Source organism: Gallinula chloropus (genome assembly GCF_964237585.1).
Source record: "Gallinula chloropus genome assembly, chromosome: 3".
NCBI classification, from domain to species: Eukaryota; Metazoa; Chordata; class Aves; order Gruiformes; family Rallidae; genus Gallinula; species Gallinula chloropus.
Genome location: NC_140087.1, coordinates 62,809,038 through 62,826,623, shown reverse-complemented (window position 1 = coordinate 62,826,623; position 17,586 = coordinate 62,809,038). Strand labels below are relative to the sequence as shown.

The following is a 17,586-nucleotide window of genomic DNA, read 5'->3' as shown; positions in this document are numbered from 1 at the left end:
TAACAGTATCTAAATGTAAATTGCTTCTGGTCACAGGTTTGCAAGATTTTTTGTCCAAATAAGCAACTGATAAAGAAGTTATCTAATATACAACAGTTTATTCTGTCCCACTCTCTCATAGCTTAAAGTAATGTTAAAGTAAAGCATACTCAAGTGTCTCTAGGTATTAGTTATTCCCCATCCTCTTAATGCCTGCTAATCATGTTGCTCATTCAGTGGTGGTCAGATTTCACCACTTAATAGTGTCATCTTCGTCATTGTAGCTGCACTGTTTGTGGTGATAACTGCACCACCACACAGTTTTATGAGGCAATAACTTTGTTTCCTCATTTATCCACTCAGGAACTGGCTTATTACCTCATAAAACAGTGTGATGGGAAGTATTATCACCTAAATCCGAGCTTCTTTGGATTCTCGAAAATAATCCTCTCTCTCAGTTGGTCTTCACAGGCATTTTCACATCTAAATGAAGGAATCTGCAAATTCAGAGACAATTTTCTTGTTAGTGAACATGTCATTGTTTAATAGGAATGAAAATATTATTAGCCAACTGTCGTCTTCCAATCTGTTTGCTTTGCAGGTTTTGCATATAGCTGAGGCTCATGAGCTATCCTATATAGTGACAGGATTAAAACCTTACAGGACATACAACTTCACAATTACTGTCTGCAACCAAATTGGTTGTGTAACCAGTGAGCCAGGCATGGGGCAAACCTTGGTGGCTGGTAAGGAAACAATCTGTTCCAAAGTGCAAAGCTGACACACAGTTTACTAATGAATACTATTAAGATGATCGTAGTTTGATGCACAGTGACAGGGGTAAATGTTGTATTAATGCAAAGTGACTTGCTTAATTATTATTTGTTTATCTTGACAGATTAAACCCAAAATGTTTTCAGTGAAGGTTTAAGGTAAACTACTGTGGTTTGCAACTCAGTTGCAAGTTATAGATATGTCTAATTTTGTTCCCGTTTGTTTGAATGGTAACACTACATAAATGCAGATGAACCTGTTCAATTATTATGCTAAGAAGCTGTGAATTTGTTGCTGGCATTTGTTACTGTGCGTGATGTTTACGTGACAGGGCATGCAAAAGGTACATGCTGTGCCAATGCCTTGCTTAACCCTTCATAGGGAGAGTTGCATGGATTTTGTTATTGAACTCTAACATATGTACATAGCTTATTTGTGTGTCTAAATCAAAAGCAACATACATGCACTGGTTGAAAACGTTTATTTAGCCTCTGAGATTTACCAGTTTTTGCTTTGTAAACATGTATTTCCTAGGGAAACTGTGTGTAAGAAACTGCATATATGTGTCTGTGCACCTTAATACGTTTTCAGTCTTTGAGTGTATTTCAACCATATATGTCAGGGATTTCAAAGGTAATAACTTTCTACAAATTTAGAGGAAAATACACATCAGTACAGAACAGAGATGGAGAAACCCAGTATTTACTTTAAAGAAAAGACTGGCATGAAGTCACTTCTTAGGCATCAGAGGATCAAGAAGGGACCTGCAGAGAGCTGACTACTTAACATTGTGGTTTCCTTTTGTACAGGCATTTAAAACACATTAACTATTTTCACAGTATTAACATTTTCAGTTAAACAATTGGGGATGTTGTCGTATGAATGTCATGATGATGATCTATGAAATTACATCTCTTATGTAATTTGGTGTCTCCTGTAGGAAAAAAAACCCAGAAAATTTCTGCTGTGCAGACTGTTTTCCGAGGCTCCCTGGGCAGTATTTGAGTTGCCTCAATTCTACCAAAGTTCCTCTGGGTAACCAATGAAGAGATATAGGAGCTTCCAGACAGGGAATAAAGAACTGCCCAGAGCCAGTAAACAGGAAGCTTTATATACATGAACTGTAGTGGAATTTAAGCTGTTGGGATATTACCTCTAGTTTGTCCTCTGTTCTTCATCTGTGTGTTTAATTACCTTTCTATTTGTTCTCAAATAGAAGGTAGATTATTTGTTCCTTGATTCACCGTATCATCCTTGTGATTTGGCAGGCAAAGATTGTTCTGTCATTCTTCTCTCTTGCTGAATTGCTGATTTCAAAATTTATGTTTTTACCTCATACTGCCACCTCTTAAAGTTTCAAGCAGGCTGTCTACAAATCTTTTACCTGTATCAGAGTGACTTTACCCCATACTATGCAACCACCATGCGAGGAACAGCATTCCAGCCTGTGCTGATAACCATGGAAACAAATGTGGACTACACGACACACCTTATTGCTACAAATAATCCAACTTTACAATTATAAATTTATTAAAAGATTAAGAAACAATAGCTTAGTTACACTTGACAGCTTGTTTAAGACCATCTCCTCCCTAACTGTGTTAATACTTAGATACCTATCACATTAGAGAAAGCAGGAGAATGCAAAATAAACTAACAGACACATCCCCATTTATTATCTGGTTTGCAGTGTAGCCTTTTCCTGCTTACAGTTGTAAGCCTTGAAAGCAAATAATCAGTCCTGTAGCCGGTTCCTTCTATGGTTTTAAAGCGAGTTAATACAACATCTTAACATTTGCATGCAATCTTACCTTCCACCATTCACATTTTCAATTTCTGGAGAAAACTTTTAAATAATATCTATCCAGTTTTTGGTTTGGTTTTTTTTTTGGTGAGTGTGTATGTTCTGTTTGGTGAACTTTTATAAAACCATTTCCAAAGAGAATTTAAAAGAAACACTACCTATGTGATGACTTTTACGTGAAAGCAAATTCAAACTTGGACCAAAGTTAGGAAAGACCAGTCCCCATCAGTTGTGAAAACAGATGATCAAGTGTTAGTCTATTAATATTTTTTTGTGTCATCCAATGGTGCAAAGTGAAATTTAAATTGCCTTTCTAGGACTCTTGAGGATTTCTGTTTCATGAAGGAATGTCTCCCTGGCACAGACAACCTCCATGGCTGGACGCCAGTCCCTCTCCATGCCCTGGCAAAGGCAGCTTTTAGGAGAAGTCTCAACTGAAATGTGCTCTGGCATGATGGTCCCCTTGCATCATAACATAACCCAGGAGCTTTGAATTATGTTCCTAGTTGAGCTGGAGGTTATACTGAGTCTTAATTCTTCTCTGCTCCTGAAGTGGATAATGCAAAGCCGTCTCTACTCCTTCCCTCCTTCCCCGTGTGGAATATACTGATTTATCATGTGGAGCATTTAAAACAATGGATACCTAGATGACTCTGATTTTGGCATGTCCAACTGGTGTATTTTAGCAAGTGGCTTGCTTTTGTAATTGTCAATGACTTCTAAAATTTGCCTCTATAAATATCAAGTATTTTTTAAGCTTTGTTCATATTCATTAGGTTAATTTAAAAGCTTTAAAAAATCTACCATTCTTGGTTTTCTCTGGCAACATGTTTGGGTTTTTTTATGCAGTGTAACACAAAAAAGACAAAAAAACCCTGCAGTCAGAGGCAGAATTCAAGACTAAGAACTAGAGCAGAACTATCAGAAAAAGTCTGTTGATCTTTCAATAAAAAGTATTTTGAGGCATAACTTAAAATTCATTAGAATAATCCAGGAGCAAACATAACAATCCTTCAAACCCAGTTCACTATAGGCACCATACCAGGGAAGTCTCATAAACAGCCTTGCAGGAGAAGAGTGAAAGAAAACTAAAATCAGCCATATGTCCTTGCACCTATCAGACTGGCAAAAATCTCCTCACCAATATATACACCCTTGTTATTTGTAAATGGTAATAAAAAAAGGTAATTGATCCAGAAGAACGTGAGGAGAGTGAGAAAGCAAACAAAACATAATAAGAATTGAGTTATTTAAAAAAAAAGCTGTGTGGAAGTTGTCACAAATGCACGTGAAATCAGAAACAAGAATAGGTGTGATAAAAAAAACTTGCACAGGTATGCTTGTTGCATGACTGCTCTGAGAATGGTTAAAAGTGTTGGAAGATCAGTGTTACATGGTCATGCATACTTGGATGAAAGATCAAAGGAAGTATGTCAAGGTAACAGAAGAGGATTAATCCCTCTCTGTTACTCAATGAGAAGGTGACCGGACAGAAAGGGAACCTCAGTTTGGTATGTCCTGGTACAAAGACACAAGTAGTTGACTTTTAAAGACTTGAATAGTTAAAAGTGGTTCATACTTTTTTTTTACCAGTCTTCTAAACGTTAAGAGGATGCATATTCCACAATCCCTCTGGCATTTTAAATGCTCTTTTTGCACTGCGTATGCTATTGGAAGCCTTGGCTGACAGGTGAGGAAAAACTTCATTTTTAATACTTTGAAAATTTGGAATTCAACTTGAGCTCTTTCTTTTGTGTTTGCTGCCCCAAGATCAACAAGTGGAAATGCATGTGTGTAACTGAAAACAATACCGGACAGGAATTACACATTTTTCATGTCAACACCTAGAGCCACATTTTACTTTAATCCTTTCTTCAGGTTCTGCTTAGTTCAAATTCCTGTTTATTTTTGAGAATGGCATTTTAGATTGTTGTTGTTAACAGGTCTTAGGCTATTTTTTTTTTTTTTTTAATTTTCAAAAGAGTTTTTTGTCTGTGGTTTTTATCTTGTGTAAGATTCTGAGCTGGTACCTTGGAATCTGTAGAACTATGCAAGCTGGGACCACGGAAAGACCTGGTCCCCTAAAAAATTTATTTGTGAGTTTTGGGGGGTTTTATAAATACGTTTGCACAAAATAACAAATTGTTTGCATTATGCTTTGCAGCATCTACAAAACATAGCTCAGCAATTTCTGCCACTTCAACAGGGCAGAATTAGTCAAGTGAGTGCTTGGACTGTTGCAATTGCTTATTCTACCCCTCTCAAAGCAGATAGTTAACGGGTGACTCAAATGATCTGTACAGCTATGTTTTATTAACTACTGTGACTGAGTTTATTTCTTTTAATTAATTTTGCCTTTCCTTTGCCTTTCTTCATTTTTAAAAACACTTCATTTGAAAAGCATTTTTAAGAGACACCGAAGTATGGTTTTGTGATTGCTGCTATTTACCCCACCACATTGTATTCCTGGTCCTTTGCTTTTGGTGGCAATTACAGGTTTCAGGAACTAATTTGTAGAAGATATTCTACCAGCACCAGCTGCGTCTGGTTTCTTGGCAGACTTCTCAATCAGTTGTATTGGTGTCTTTGGAGTTGCCTCTGGGTTTGCTGGGGTAATGATGCTGATGGGCTTCTGTCTTACACTCGTTGATGTTGTTTTCTTTTTGAATACCCTTATAATCTGAGTAATTTTTCCATTTCTTCCACTCATGAATAAGGTTCCGTGCAAGCCCTCTTCAAAAATCCCAACCCATTTGTCATGGCAATACTGTCTTTGATTATGCCTGCCGTAGACTACTTTTCTACAAAAAAGCTATGCCTCAATTTTAAAATCACCAGTACCCATTAGACAGGTCATAAGTAATGTATATTTTCCTTTCTTGCAGCAGAGAAATACGAGGGCCGTTTGCTGCTGGCCTGAAAACACGGATTGTTTTGCATGCATGTACATAAGTCTCTTCATTGTGAATAGGACCCAAAGTGATTAAACAAGCACTCTTAATATGTTAATTTATAATTTTAATTACAACAATCTTGTATATATAGTCATTAGTGAATACTAATATAAATATTTTTCTACCTTTTTATTCATAATGCATAAACCAATCATCCAGTTACTTCTCGGCAGTTGCCTGTTTCCGTTTCATAATACAATCTTTGTTCTTAGTTATGAATGCATTTTGTTCATTCCTGTCTTGAATAATCCCTCATTAAGCTAGTCACTTTCTGCTCCATGCTAAAAAGGAAAAATTATCATGCAAATGTGGCATGCCATATTAAAAAGCACATTACCAAACACTTTTGTTGCTGTCCTTCAATTAGTTTCCCTTCTTTGAATTTAATTTCATTTGTTGTTAAACTACTGACTTGATGTATGGACTCATGAATTTGAGGCTGCTGCCAAGAATGTAGCAGGAAAAAAATCAAAGCCTCTTCAGAAAGCTGCAGAGGCAAAGCTGAAATGAATTTGCTTCACCTTTGACAAGAACACTTGAGCAGCATTGGAATCCTCTGATGATTCAGCTCGGCTAATTATCCAATTATTTATTTCAAGAATAAAGACACTGTTTTATAATTAGAAAAGTGTAAAGTAATCTGAGAAATTTTGTAATGACAGATGACTTAAGTAACTTTTGAGATAAATAGTATCTGCCCAAACTTGTCTTGCCAAGTGTTCAAACCGTAGTTAAACTGCTCTTTGAGTTTCAGGAAATGAGTAGGGACTCAAAAGGTATTTGTTTCTCTGCCCTACCAACCACATATTGTACTTCAGAAAATAGCCTGGTTTGTTCTTTTCCCTCTGCGTCAAATCTGCAAGGTTTTCAAGCTATGTTTAAGTTGCATTCTTCTTGATTAAAAGCTTTTGGTTCAAAGCAATACTTTTTAATTGCCTAATAATATAAGTCAGTTCTTAGGAAAGAACCGTGCATTTAGGAGTTCATTTGCAATATAACTGAAAAATTCATTGCATGGCAGTAAAACAATTTACTGTTAATTACAAGGAGAAGAATTTGCTGTACCATGCTCACAGATTGCCATGAATCATGCAGCACTCCTAGAGATTTATAACAGATGTGTAAGTGGGATGAATTAGCAGGGTTTAATAACAGAGACACAAATCATGCAGACTTCAAGGAGCTTTAATTGATATACTAGAATGTGACGGGCATGAATCACTCAGCCATTCAACAGCACTGTAACATATGGTCAGCTCAATATGCTGCATCTTAAATCGGTTGGTGAGTCGTTGGTTGTCCCATATGGTGGAAGCAATATATTTTTCATGATTTTTAAAAAATACCATGTATTACATCTATTTTTAAAGAAATATGATTGTAACATAGTCATGTTATTAAATTTTCTTTCTATGTCCACTTAAGGTGGTTTTTATTCTTTTTGGGGAAGAGTCCAAAATTTGCTCTAAAGAATCTCCTGAAAAAATCAAAATGCTGTCATGAGATATAAGTATTATTTCTTGACTCATTTGCTGTTGAAACGACCTATTCTTCTGTAAAGCAGAGAGAGAGAAATGATGATACCAGAAATACAAATGGCAGTATTAGTGTCCTCTTGACCAATAACTTGTAGCAGAAATGAAATGGATGATGAATAATGAGGGATGTAATTTTACCTGCTAGGGAAACTCTGAGATGAAAAAAAAGTAGATTGTCTTTAAGTTTTTGTCCTCAAATTGGCTGAACATTTCTGTTTTAATTTGTATGTATACATTTTGAATTCAATTGAACAATAACTAAAAACCATATACTTTTTTGCTACTTTTGCTTTCCTGAATTATTCAGAGTGGCTAGTTGAAGGCTTCTGTGGAAGGGCACACGAATATCTACCTACGGTATGCTGAGCAGTAGTTATTCAAACATATATAAAAGCCTGTTAAATTTAGCCATGGTGTAAATATGTTATTCCTGGGACAAGAGTCTGGCAGAGTATGGAAAAGCTTTAGCACTTGTATTAGTAAACCTGACAGACTTGAGAAAGGAGTATTGTATCCTTAGAACCGTGGCTGCCAGAATTTAATGTCAACAATTAAAATTTATTTTGATCCTTACCTAGTGTTTATTACTGTTTGTATACACAACAGACCTTACTAATACAGAGATGCACTATTAGATGGAATTACCATCTGTTCAGAGCGAAATGCTGGCATCTGTCTTCGAATCTAAAACTAAAATGATATTATTTCAAACAAAACAAAATTAACTGCTCTTTACTTACCAACTTCATTTTTGTGTACATGTGTGTGCATACACACATGGGAAAGGCTTATTTGTAATGACCTGTGTAGCAACATCTATATTTAGATATATGACTTCAACATAAGCTGTATGGACCATCTGTCTTTATTGGTCTTTTTTGTGCCCTCTGCTACACAATGGCATGCAGCAATCATGGGCTTTTAAATACTGTTTTAGCTTTATAATATATTAAATATGTATTATATAGCAAGACATTAAAACTACATAATTAAAATACACAAAATGTGACTTTGAATCCACTAAAATGTAGTACGCTCATTATTTTGACAGATGTGTCTTAACAGAACGTGACTAAAAAAAAATTAAATAGGTAAAATTATAGTCGATTCATCTTTCAGAAAGTAGCTACAGGTACCACAGTGACACCTTTAGGAAAATATATACTGTATCTTTTAGTCTTGAATATTTTTAATTTCAGCATTTAGTACCATGCTGGGCTAGTGCTACAGATTTATTTTCAGTCCTGCCCCATGAAGAGTTTGGTTTTCTGTTTTGTTTTGGGTTTTTTGTTTGGTTTTTTTATGTTTTTTTTTTTTTTTTTAAATTATGTAACCTATTATGTACATTCTTCCACTGTCTTGACACACGAATTCCCAAGCATCAACAAGACTGTAGTTTAAATACTAATTTTATAGCAAGGATGTTGTTTTCTGAAAGGGTAGGCTTCTTTTCCATATATCACAAAATAATAAATTGTGTCATGCCAGTGTTTAATGCGTGTACACAGTGCATTAACTGTAACTGTAGTACATTTATTTGTGCTAGAGGAGACTTGAAAATGATTAAAAAATCAATACTTCCCTGTCAGAGAAGCAAGTGTTACGATGCATTTAAGTAGTTAATTGCATAAGCCCTATAAAAGCTTCAGGTTTGGGTATCAGAGACGCAATAATTATGGTCCAAGGAACTGTCATTTATTAATATTAGACTTTAAAGGAAGATATAGTTATTGTCATGAGTGTTAGTTAGCTTTATGTGTTTTAGAAATAATGAATTTTAGTGTTTCTGTTTTACCATCAGTGGGCTGAACTGGAGGGTTCAACCTCTTATGTTCCCATTTAAAATGCTGACGTACACTAGTTCCCTCAGAGGTGAAGTTTTGATTGTTAAGCCATGTTTTCTATTTAAACTTGTGCATTAATACCAGAATTCATTAGTGCTGTGCCCTACTTATGCAGGAAAGCTTATGACCTCACACTGCATTACTTCAATTTTGACATTGTAAATTTCTGCCATAGCGTGAGATACTAATTAGATTGTGAAGTCATAAATGATGCCTAAGCAGGAATTTACAGCACATACCGTCATTGGCAGTTTCCCAGTTCCCCCACTCCCTGCTTTCTCCAAGAATATTTCTCAATTAGAGTGGGACAAAGCAAAAAAAAGAAAGCAAAAATACCCCAGCCACAAAGTAGCAGCATGCTACAGGCAAATAGGAAAAATGAAAACTATCTTAATGATCTTGGAGATGTGCAATTGTTTAAAAGGATCTTATCAATTCATTCTAAATGAAGCAATCTCTCCTTCTTTAAAGAAAGCACACTATGTGTACAATGTCATGCTGTAAAATAATATGTCAGATTTCGGAGGCCCATATTTTAATTCAGGTTTTATTGTTCTTGAAAGGCATTTATTGCTCTTTACTATGTCATTATGGGAACAAGTAATTTTTATAAGTTATTGTATTTCACTTCCTGGGTACAAATGAAATTTCTGTTGTTAAATCCTTGTCTTTATCAGGGAAAGAAGGAGAAGGGAAAAAAAAAGCGCAGGATAAGATGAATACAGATTCTATAGGTAGTAGACTGTTCTTGTACTTCTCAAGATGACATCATTTATTGTTTCAGTGAGAGTCCACTTCCCATCTTTTTGGCCATCTTGCCATTGTCCAAACATGTCATGCTGCCCTCCAGTGGCTTACTGTACAGTATTAAAAAAAAAAAAATCAAAAATTTGTTCATAACTTAGTTATAGAGTGACTAATGCGGTCAGAATGTTTAGAAGAATGTCAGATTATTGGTCTTAAAGGTAGGAAGATCATTTTAATAACATCTTATGTTAATACCTTCATGGAAGTAATCTTATATGGAGTCTTTCTGTGTAGCGTTGTTGGGGCAGGGAAAAGTTGGAGAGGATCATTTTCTTGAACTGAATAATTATCTGCACATATGCTGATGTCTTGTGTGCACACCATGAGGAAAGCAACCTCATGGGTCTTCAGTATCATGGACTGAGAGCTGTTTTGCTCCTGATGACAAGGATAAGTTCAGTGACTTGTGTTGTCATGTGCCATATTGCTGAGATGTAACAAGAGTTAATTAAGTGTTCAGATTCTTCTGTGGTCTTTCACACAAATTCAATGCTGCAAGTGATACAGATCCATTCTTACAGCGAGTGTGGCATGAGAGGCTAATCAAGGAAGGAATACAAATACACTTTATATATAAGATGCTGATTCAGATTCTTAAAGATTATGAAAAACAATGTTTTTGGATATAATACTAAAGATATTTATCCAAAACCTGAATAAAAAAATAAGGTGTTTCTCATGGAATTTAAAATAAGTTCCTATAAAGATGGAGAATGCCCCTTCTGTTTTTTTTTTTTCTTTTCTTGTTTACCGAACAAAGCTTCTATGGATAGCTGTGACTATTCTTAAGATTATCAGAAACTAAAGCAGGTTCTTTTGCAAAAACTCTGTGCAATAAATTATTTCCCAAGTATTATGGATAATGATACCAGGATAATTTTTTTTTAATGTGCAGCTCCAAGAAAACTTAGTGCCCCTCGTGTTGAAGGAATAAACAGCACAACGGTAAAGATAAGTTGGAATGAACCTGAAGAACTTAATGGACCTTCTCCCATCTACCAGGTGGAAAGGATGGATTCATCTTTAGCTACATTGACTACAGAAGTAATGAAAGGGATCCGTTTCCCAGGAAATGGATATTACAGATTTACTAGTTCCACTCTCCCCACCAATACATACTTTACAGGTAAATGAGTTTAAATGACTTACAAAATGTACCAATTGTACTCTGCATTTATTTTACCATTTATTATGATATTCTATATAATTTTCATGGTAAAATCTGTAGTTATTAATTTGCAAGCATAATGTGATTATTAGTGATGTATAGGCTATTTCTATTCTCACATAAAAAGCCCATGGAAAATGTTATTGGATATGTGGGATTTGTATTACCTTGCCTTTGGACATAGAGATGTACATGATGGTGAATGTTGCTACATATTTCACTTATTTCCTAGTGATAAATATAAGATGGGGTTTATTTATTCTTCTGGGGTAAAGACTTTTAACTGAATTTGGTGTGAACACTAGGGCATGTTTTCTTCTGTGTCTTTGTGAGGATTCCCGAGGTTGCAGGAGCACTCAAAAAGTGCTTTCTTCCATGTTCAGAGTGTTTTTGTTATGGCCCTGTTTGTTTTGTCAGGGAAAGAAAAAAGGCTGCCAATCTGACAGAAGTCTGGTGTTTCTGGGCCGCTGGGTATTTTATCCCCTCTCTTTTTTAACTAGTTATTTTGGAACTGGGCATTTTTCAGGTCGAAGCAGAGCAATGATCCTATGTCCTGTGAATCCCATCATATCTTCATGCCTTGGGTTGAGCAAAGATATAGACAGTATGCTTTTTTGGAAAGTTCCTAAATGAACCTGTTTGCTGTACTGAGGTGTTGTAGAGGTCTGGAAATGAAACGTTACATCAGTCTGCATGAAGTGTGAGGTTTTTAAAAGTACAAGAAGAAATGTCAATGGAAGGTGTGAGGAAAAAAAAAAAAGGTGTATGAAAGGTGTGTGTGTTTATATACATGAAGTCGTGAAACTGAGAGATGGAAGGGGAAACAGTGAGAGGGAGTTTTAGATGGCATGCTGATGGTGCAAAGGCCCCACCACTGTGTGGTGCAATTTAACCTGGTACTAAGCTGCTTGTTGAGACAGGGGCTGCAAAAACCCAGCAGCATTGATGGCACCCAAAAGAATGTCAGAGACCTGAGGAGGACAGAGTAGCAGATATCCTTTGTCTTCTGGGTCACTACAGGTAATTCTAGCAAGAATATGTGAGCATGGATATCTGGGTACTTGCAAATACGTGTGTGTGCAGACCTTCTCATCTCCCTGTTATCACCCAGTGATTCTAATCTAAAAAAAAAAAAAGTTGAAGATCACTTCAGGTTTTTTTTCTTGCTAGGTCCTTACATGACTGATAGTCAAATAATAACAACAAGTGATAATGTGTTAGTTAAATATTGACACCATGTTGACTTGCAAAACCTGTCTCTGTGCAGGAATCTGTAGGAACAGCTGTTGGGCTTCTTTCCTCATCCAAATTACTCAATGCTTCTCCCGATATCAGAGTTTGCACCCATTATTATATGTTTAGTAAAAAATCTTTGATGTATTCTGGTGTCAGTTGTGATCTAACACCAGAGGAATTGGGAAGCTGCAGGTTTTTCCTCACTGGAGCTCCAGCCAACCCATCACTGTAGTTTAGTTAAATAGTTTAATCAGACATGTAAAGGATTATGAGTATCTTGGAATTTCCTTCTTCTTATCCAGAAGTCTCTGAGTGTTTTGTGGAAGAGGGTGTTGCGCTGCTGGGATTGTTAACAAGCCTGTCTATTTTTAACCAGCCAAGCCCAGCACTGATCTACCTAAGTGCTGATTCACTCTGGGGTTGAGTTATGCTCCCCAAGCTAAGACTGAGACCTTGAATAAGGCTTATTGAGATGGCTGATGGGATTTGGGAGAGTTTTTTCTAGACGGGTTGGGAGATGTTAAAATAAAGCTCCATTCATGCTGGTACCTGATGGCTGCAGTGGTGTGTGGGTAACTTTATTATTGCTTTGGATTGTATTCTTTCTTTTAGGCTAGCTCTTAGTCTGAGTATCTGTAGATGACTTAGAACCAAAATACATTAGGCAGTTTGTCCAGACATCTGTTTTTAGTGACTGACAGTCAGGTTAAAGCAGCATCTTTTGGTACCTAAAAATGTGCTATTTAAGTACTTGAAAACTCAATAAAGTTTCTGAGAAATATACATCTGGATTTTTCTAAGTAGATATCATTCCTTCTTCCAAGCCATGATGGAGAGAAAATTATAGCAAATTCAGGAGAGTTTAGACAGACAGACACTTAAAGGATTGAAAAATATTCTTTAATTGCGCTCTGCGCTTGTTTTGTTGTTGAGACCTTCTCTTATTACCCATCTCTGAAGACAAGCAGTTGGCAATTGTGCTTCATAGATGGAACGACTTTTGTGTACATGCAGCTGTGTACATTTTTGACACAAAAGTGTGCCAGCTTGTATATGTCAGTCAGCACACAGATCCTTCTTACTGCATCTGGGATCTCCCACTGCTAATCCAGAAAAAGATAGATCAGTTTATTCATTGCTAATAAATGCAGTTGTCCTCACTATCTCCCTGGCTGGTCTTACACTCTGAGGTGCAAGTAATAGTGGCAGATGTATTATCTGGGATATTTTCCAAATTCATCTTTAAAAAAATAAATAAATAAAACTTAGGCAATAAACACTGGCTATACTAAGCAGCGTCCTTCTGTCTGTAACAAAGCCTCCAGCTGCGCAGGAAGATGTGCTCTGAGTACACATTAGATGAGAGGAAGTCAGGTAAAGAAAAGGATAGTTTCTGCCAGAACTGTCCACGTGCAATTTCTCAGCTCTTCCAACTGTGAAGCGTTTTAAGCATCTGTTAATATAATTTCACTGAAGATGCAGGCTTGAGTTTTTAATACTTTTTCGTATCCCTTGAAGTTCTTGGATACAACAGCACTCATTGCATCTATCAAAACACCACTAGGCAAAGGACCTGTTAGTAGTCATTTTAGTAAGGAGCTCATTGGATTCCCATCACTCTGAAGATTGGGATATTCAAGTTCTCATCTTCCTATCTTCCCCATGGGACTGCAAAGTGATGTCATTCTGATTTAAAAGATGTGGAGCTGAAGTTCAGATTCTACTTAGTGCAGGAGTTTATACTTAAAAGATCTTCTAAAAATGGCTAGGTTTTAAGAATTAGTTATTTCATGTGATTTTCAGTACAGTTTGTGTGATGCAGCTATTGGTCTAGAGTTGGAATGCTGCAGTACCATTTTTTTGTCTTTGGTTCTCTAGCAGTCAAGAGAAGTACTGTCTATTTTATACAGTGTGTAGACAGGAAAACTTGGACATCAAAGAACTGTAAGTAGCCAGATGTCTGAATATCTTTTAAATTCACCTTATCCTTGTATTATCTCTTTAACAGAGTCTAATGGCTAGGTCCAAAGAAGCCTAAGGATGGAGGTAATGAGCAGGAAGTCATGTAAAACTGGCTTTCACTGCAAACAAGCGGGTGAGAATAGTTCTGTAGGGAAGTTAGGGTCCTCATGTACTTTCTAGCAGAGGTGTAACAAGGCTTTACAAGTAAGATCCTTTGAGATCATTGGATATAAATCTGTGGATAATAGTGTGCTGAACTGCTGAAGTGTGTGTTTGTATCAACAGCAAGACAATCGGTATATTTATGAAGAGTTTTTCCTCAATTCCTTTTTGCTTCTTGGTTTGGAATTGAGCCTGAATGGATGAGATAAAAACTGATATATGACCTTTTGACCCATGTAAATAAGCTCTGCTTAGGATCAAGTTTGGTTCTAATTTGAGTCACTACCTTCTGTTCAGGATTCCTAACTCATAAATATCTCCCAAATTTTTCTTTTACAGAGGGTAAGGGATCACATTTTTCTTTGAAAACATGACTGCCTGAGAAATAGTGTATGTGCAACCTATTGAGCATATTGGTGGGTACTATGCCTTCAGACAGGAACAGTGCTACTGTTCAAACTTTGTAGAGAATCACATCAAAAAGCTGTACAATATTTTTTTTTTCTAGAGCAAGTATATTGGATTAAGCTCCTAAGGAGAGAGAGAGCAAATTGTAATTTTTCATGTTTTATTGAGCAATTAGATGCCAAACTGCCGAGTTCTTTCAAGGAGGAACTTCTAGATCCAAAGAGCAACTGGTTGAAACTTGAACCCCGAATGTCTCTTGGATATAGTAACATCTGAGCTAGGAGGACTGCAATTTAGTTTTCTAAAGTACAGGCATGAATTACACAAATCAGTTTTTGAATCTTTGCTCTGATTGATCCATTGCCAGACTGTATGTGGCAGAGCTGATGGGATAGGGCCTATTATAATTAGAAAGGATAGAAATTGCAATCAGTTGGACACATGAACAAATGAGAAAGCTCCTTGAACTCCATGATAAGAAGATACAGTTGAGCTCCCTGAAGAGAAACTCAGTGTATCTCTCAGTGTATGTAAGAACTGCTCACTGTGTATAGTAACTCAGTTGTCACAAGAGACAGACATCACAGAAAGATGGTTGTGCAGAAAGTTATCTTTCTCCTGACCTCTCAAAGTGACACTACGTTTCACATTTAACATTGACTGTAAATTGACGATTCTGTGATATTGTAGTGCATTTTGTAAATAAGATACATACCAAAACAAATCCTCCAAGTGTACTTTGTGTCGTTTGAAATACAATTTGAGCTCGATATCAGGAGTCATAATTGCACATGCACATATGAAGGGAAGCATTTACTTATTTAGTGATAAAATAATTTTTTATTCAGGTGGATGAGGTTCTTCATGATATTTTTAAACCAGTTGAATTAGTGATTAATACTTTAATGTGATTCCTCTTGGATGATATTTGTTTAAAAAGAAATGTATTTATGTAATGCTGACGAAAATGCAGTCCACTGAAGAAACTTTTATATTCCTTTGAATGCAAGTTTTCTAAAATAGGATACCAGACTTCAAGAAGTGTCTTGTCTGGAACATGAACTCTTTGCCAATTTCTTCATGATGCAAATTCAGCTCTAATAATTAGGAAATAACTGTATGAGGTAAGATGATCGTATATTCAGCATTACAAGTAGGGCTTTTTTACAATGACACTTTTAGTGTCATGAAGTGGTCTTAAAAACCTGTATTTAAAAAAAATAATCTATGCTAGTGTTTTTACTGCCAAATTCTGACTCATATACACACACATTTCTCAGAGTCCAGAATCTTTCCAGTAACAGTGTTTCTTGATGAGTTAGCCATGCAACACGGCACAAGTGCGGTCTACATTTGTTCTGCACAGAAGTGCTGAGAGTGGCTGTGGTCATTCTGTGGTTTAGTCTCCCTGTAGCTCTTCATCACAGTGAGCAATTTGCAATAATGTAAAACATATTCTGCTCCATATAACCTTAAGCAAACACTAGTAGGTGGCACAAATATTTTCATTAGTGTGTGGAGCCAAATAAACAGGCCTTTTCCAACATTCCCAAATTGGAATGCATTGTGACTGAAGACAAAGAAAATGAGCATGATCACAGGTCTAAAAAGAAAGTGAGAGGAAAGACTGAGGAAAATGTGGTTGTTCAGAAAAATCAAGAGTAAAAGGAGACATGATGATGGTCTTAAAGAATGTAAAAAACATGTAGTTCAGAAGAAGAGATGGAACTTTTATCCATGTCTACTGTGTGTAAAGGAGCAATGGTCTCGTAAGTTTAAAGTATAGCAAGGTAGGTTGTCTTCTTAAAGGAAATTTTTTTCTGAAAGAGGCTAGTTAAGCAAAGGAATACATTGTTGTGAAAAGAAAATGAAAGCTCTGATACTGAAGAATTTAAAGAACAGTTGAATGAGCATTTGTCAGGAATAAGCTAGATAAAATTGATTCTGCTTTGGAATAAGTGCATTGATTGTGTGACCTATAAGAATGTTTTCTAAACATATATCCTATTATCAACTGAGATTAACTCAGTGAAACTGGGCAAGATGTTAATTTCACCATATAGCTCTTAGAAGGAAAGAGAGCCTTCCCTGGGGAACTTTGCATAGGTCTGATTTACAATTTTCTCTAAAGATTGAAGGTTGCATGAGTTGTACAAGTTCTGCTTCTATTCAATTTTTGTCCTCTAGATGTTTTTCAACTTTTCTTTTTGTGACTAGTGATAAGGTTTGAGGTGGCTAGAAATTAGTTTTAATCACTAAATAATAGAATAGTAAAGTAATATAGGTTGAAAGAGAAGTCTTCTGGTCCAACCTCCTGCTCATACTGAGAACAACTAGACCTGCTTAGGCCTTTGAGTTTTATCTCCCTATGTAGTCAAATATATTTCCACAATATCTGATAAGTCTGTTCCAGTTTCCGATCTGACCAGCAGCATTTTGCTAATTTTCCCCCTTACATCTATAAAAAAAATAAATCTATATTTGAACTTGTGCCTCTTGTTCTGTCACCATGTAGCCCCAAGAAAGTATGGTTCTATCTTTCTGTCCTTCCACGAGGTAATTGAAGGCAAGATCATCTCCTCCAGCTTTACATTCTTAAGACTGATCAAACCCTGTTATCTTGACCACTAATTATATTTCATGTACTTTGTCCCTCTGCTTATCTCGGTGTCCTTCCTCTGCATTCATTCCAGTGTGCCTTTTTTGCTTTTTTTTTTTTTTTTTTTTAAATACAAGCGTATCCAAAACTTTTGCGGGGCTTCCCAGACCTTGGTGAATTTCACAAGGTTCCCATCAGCTAATTCCTACAGCCTGTCAAGAATCCTTTGAGTTGCAGTGCATCAATTCTTTATTGCCTGCAAACCTTTTGATAGTATTCTCCATCCCATTGCCCAGGATTCATTTTAATGAATAAAAATCATAAACAGATTTGGTCCCAGTACCTATTCCT

The 17,586-nt window shown here is 36.2% G+C and overlaps 1 protein-coding gene across 1 annotated transcript in view; it reads left to right on the top strand.

Annotated features, from left to right (window-relative positions):
* The window catches only part of USH2A (usherin), a 385,041-nt gene that overhangs the window by 94,492 nt on the left and 272,963 nt on the right, over positions 1 to 17,586 (top strand). The window contains exons 19-20 of the mRNA XM_084261650.1: positions 581 to 725; positions 10,596 to 10,826. Of these exons, the coding sequence (XP_084117776.1) occupies positions 581 to 725; positions 10,596 to 10,826 (376 nt within the window). The remainder of the gene's footprint in view (positions 1 to 580; positions 726 to 10,595; positions 10,827 to 17,586) is intronic.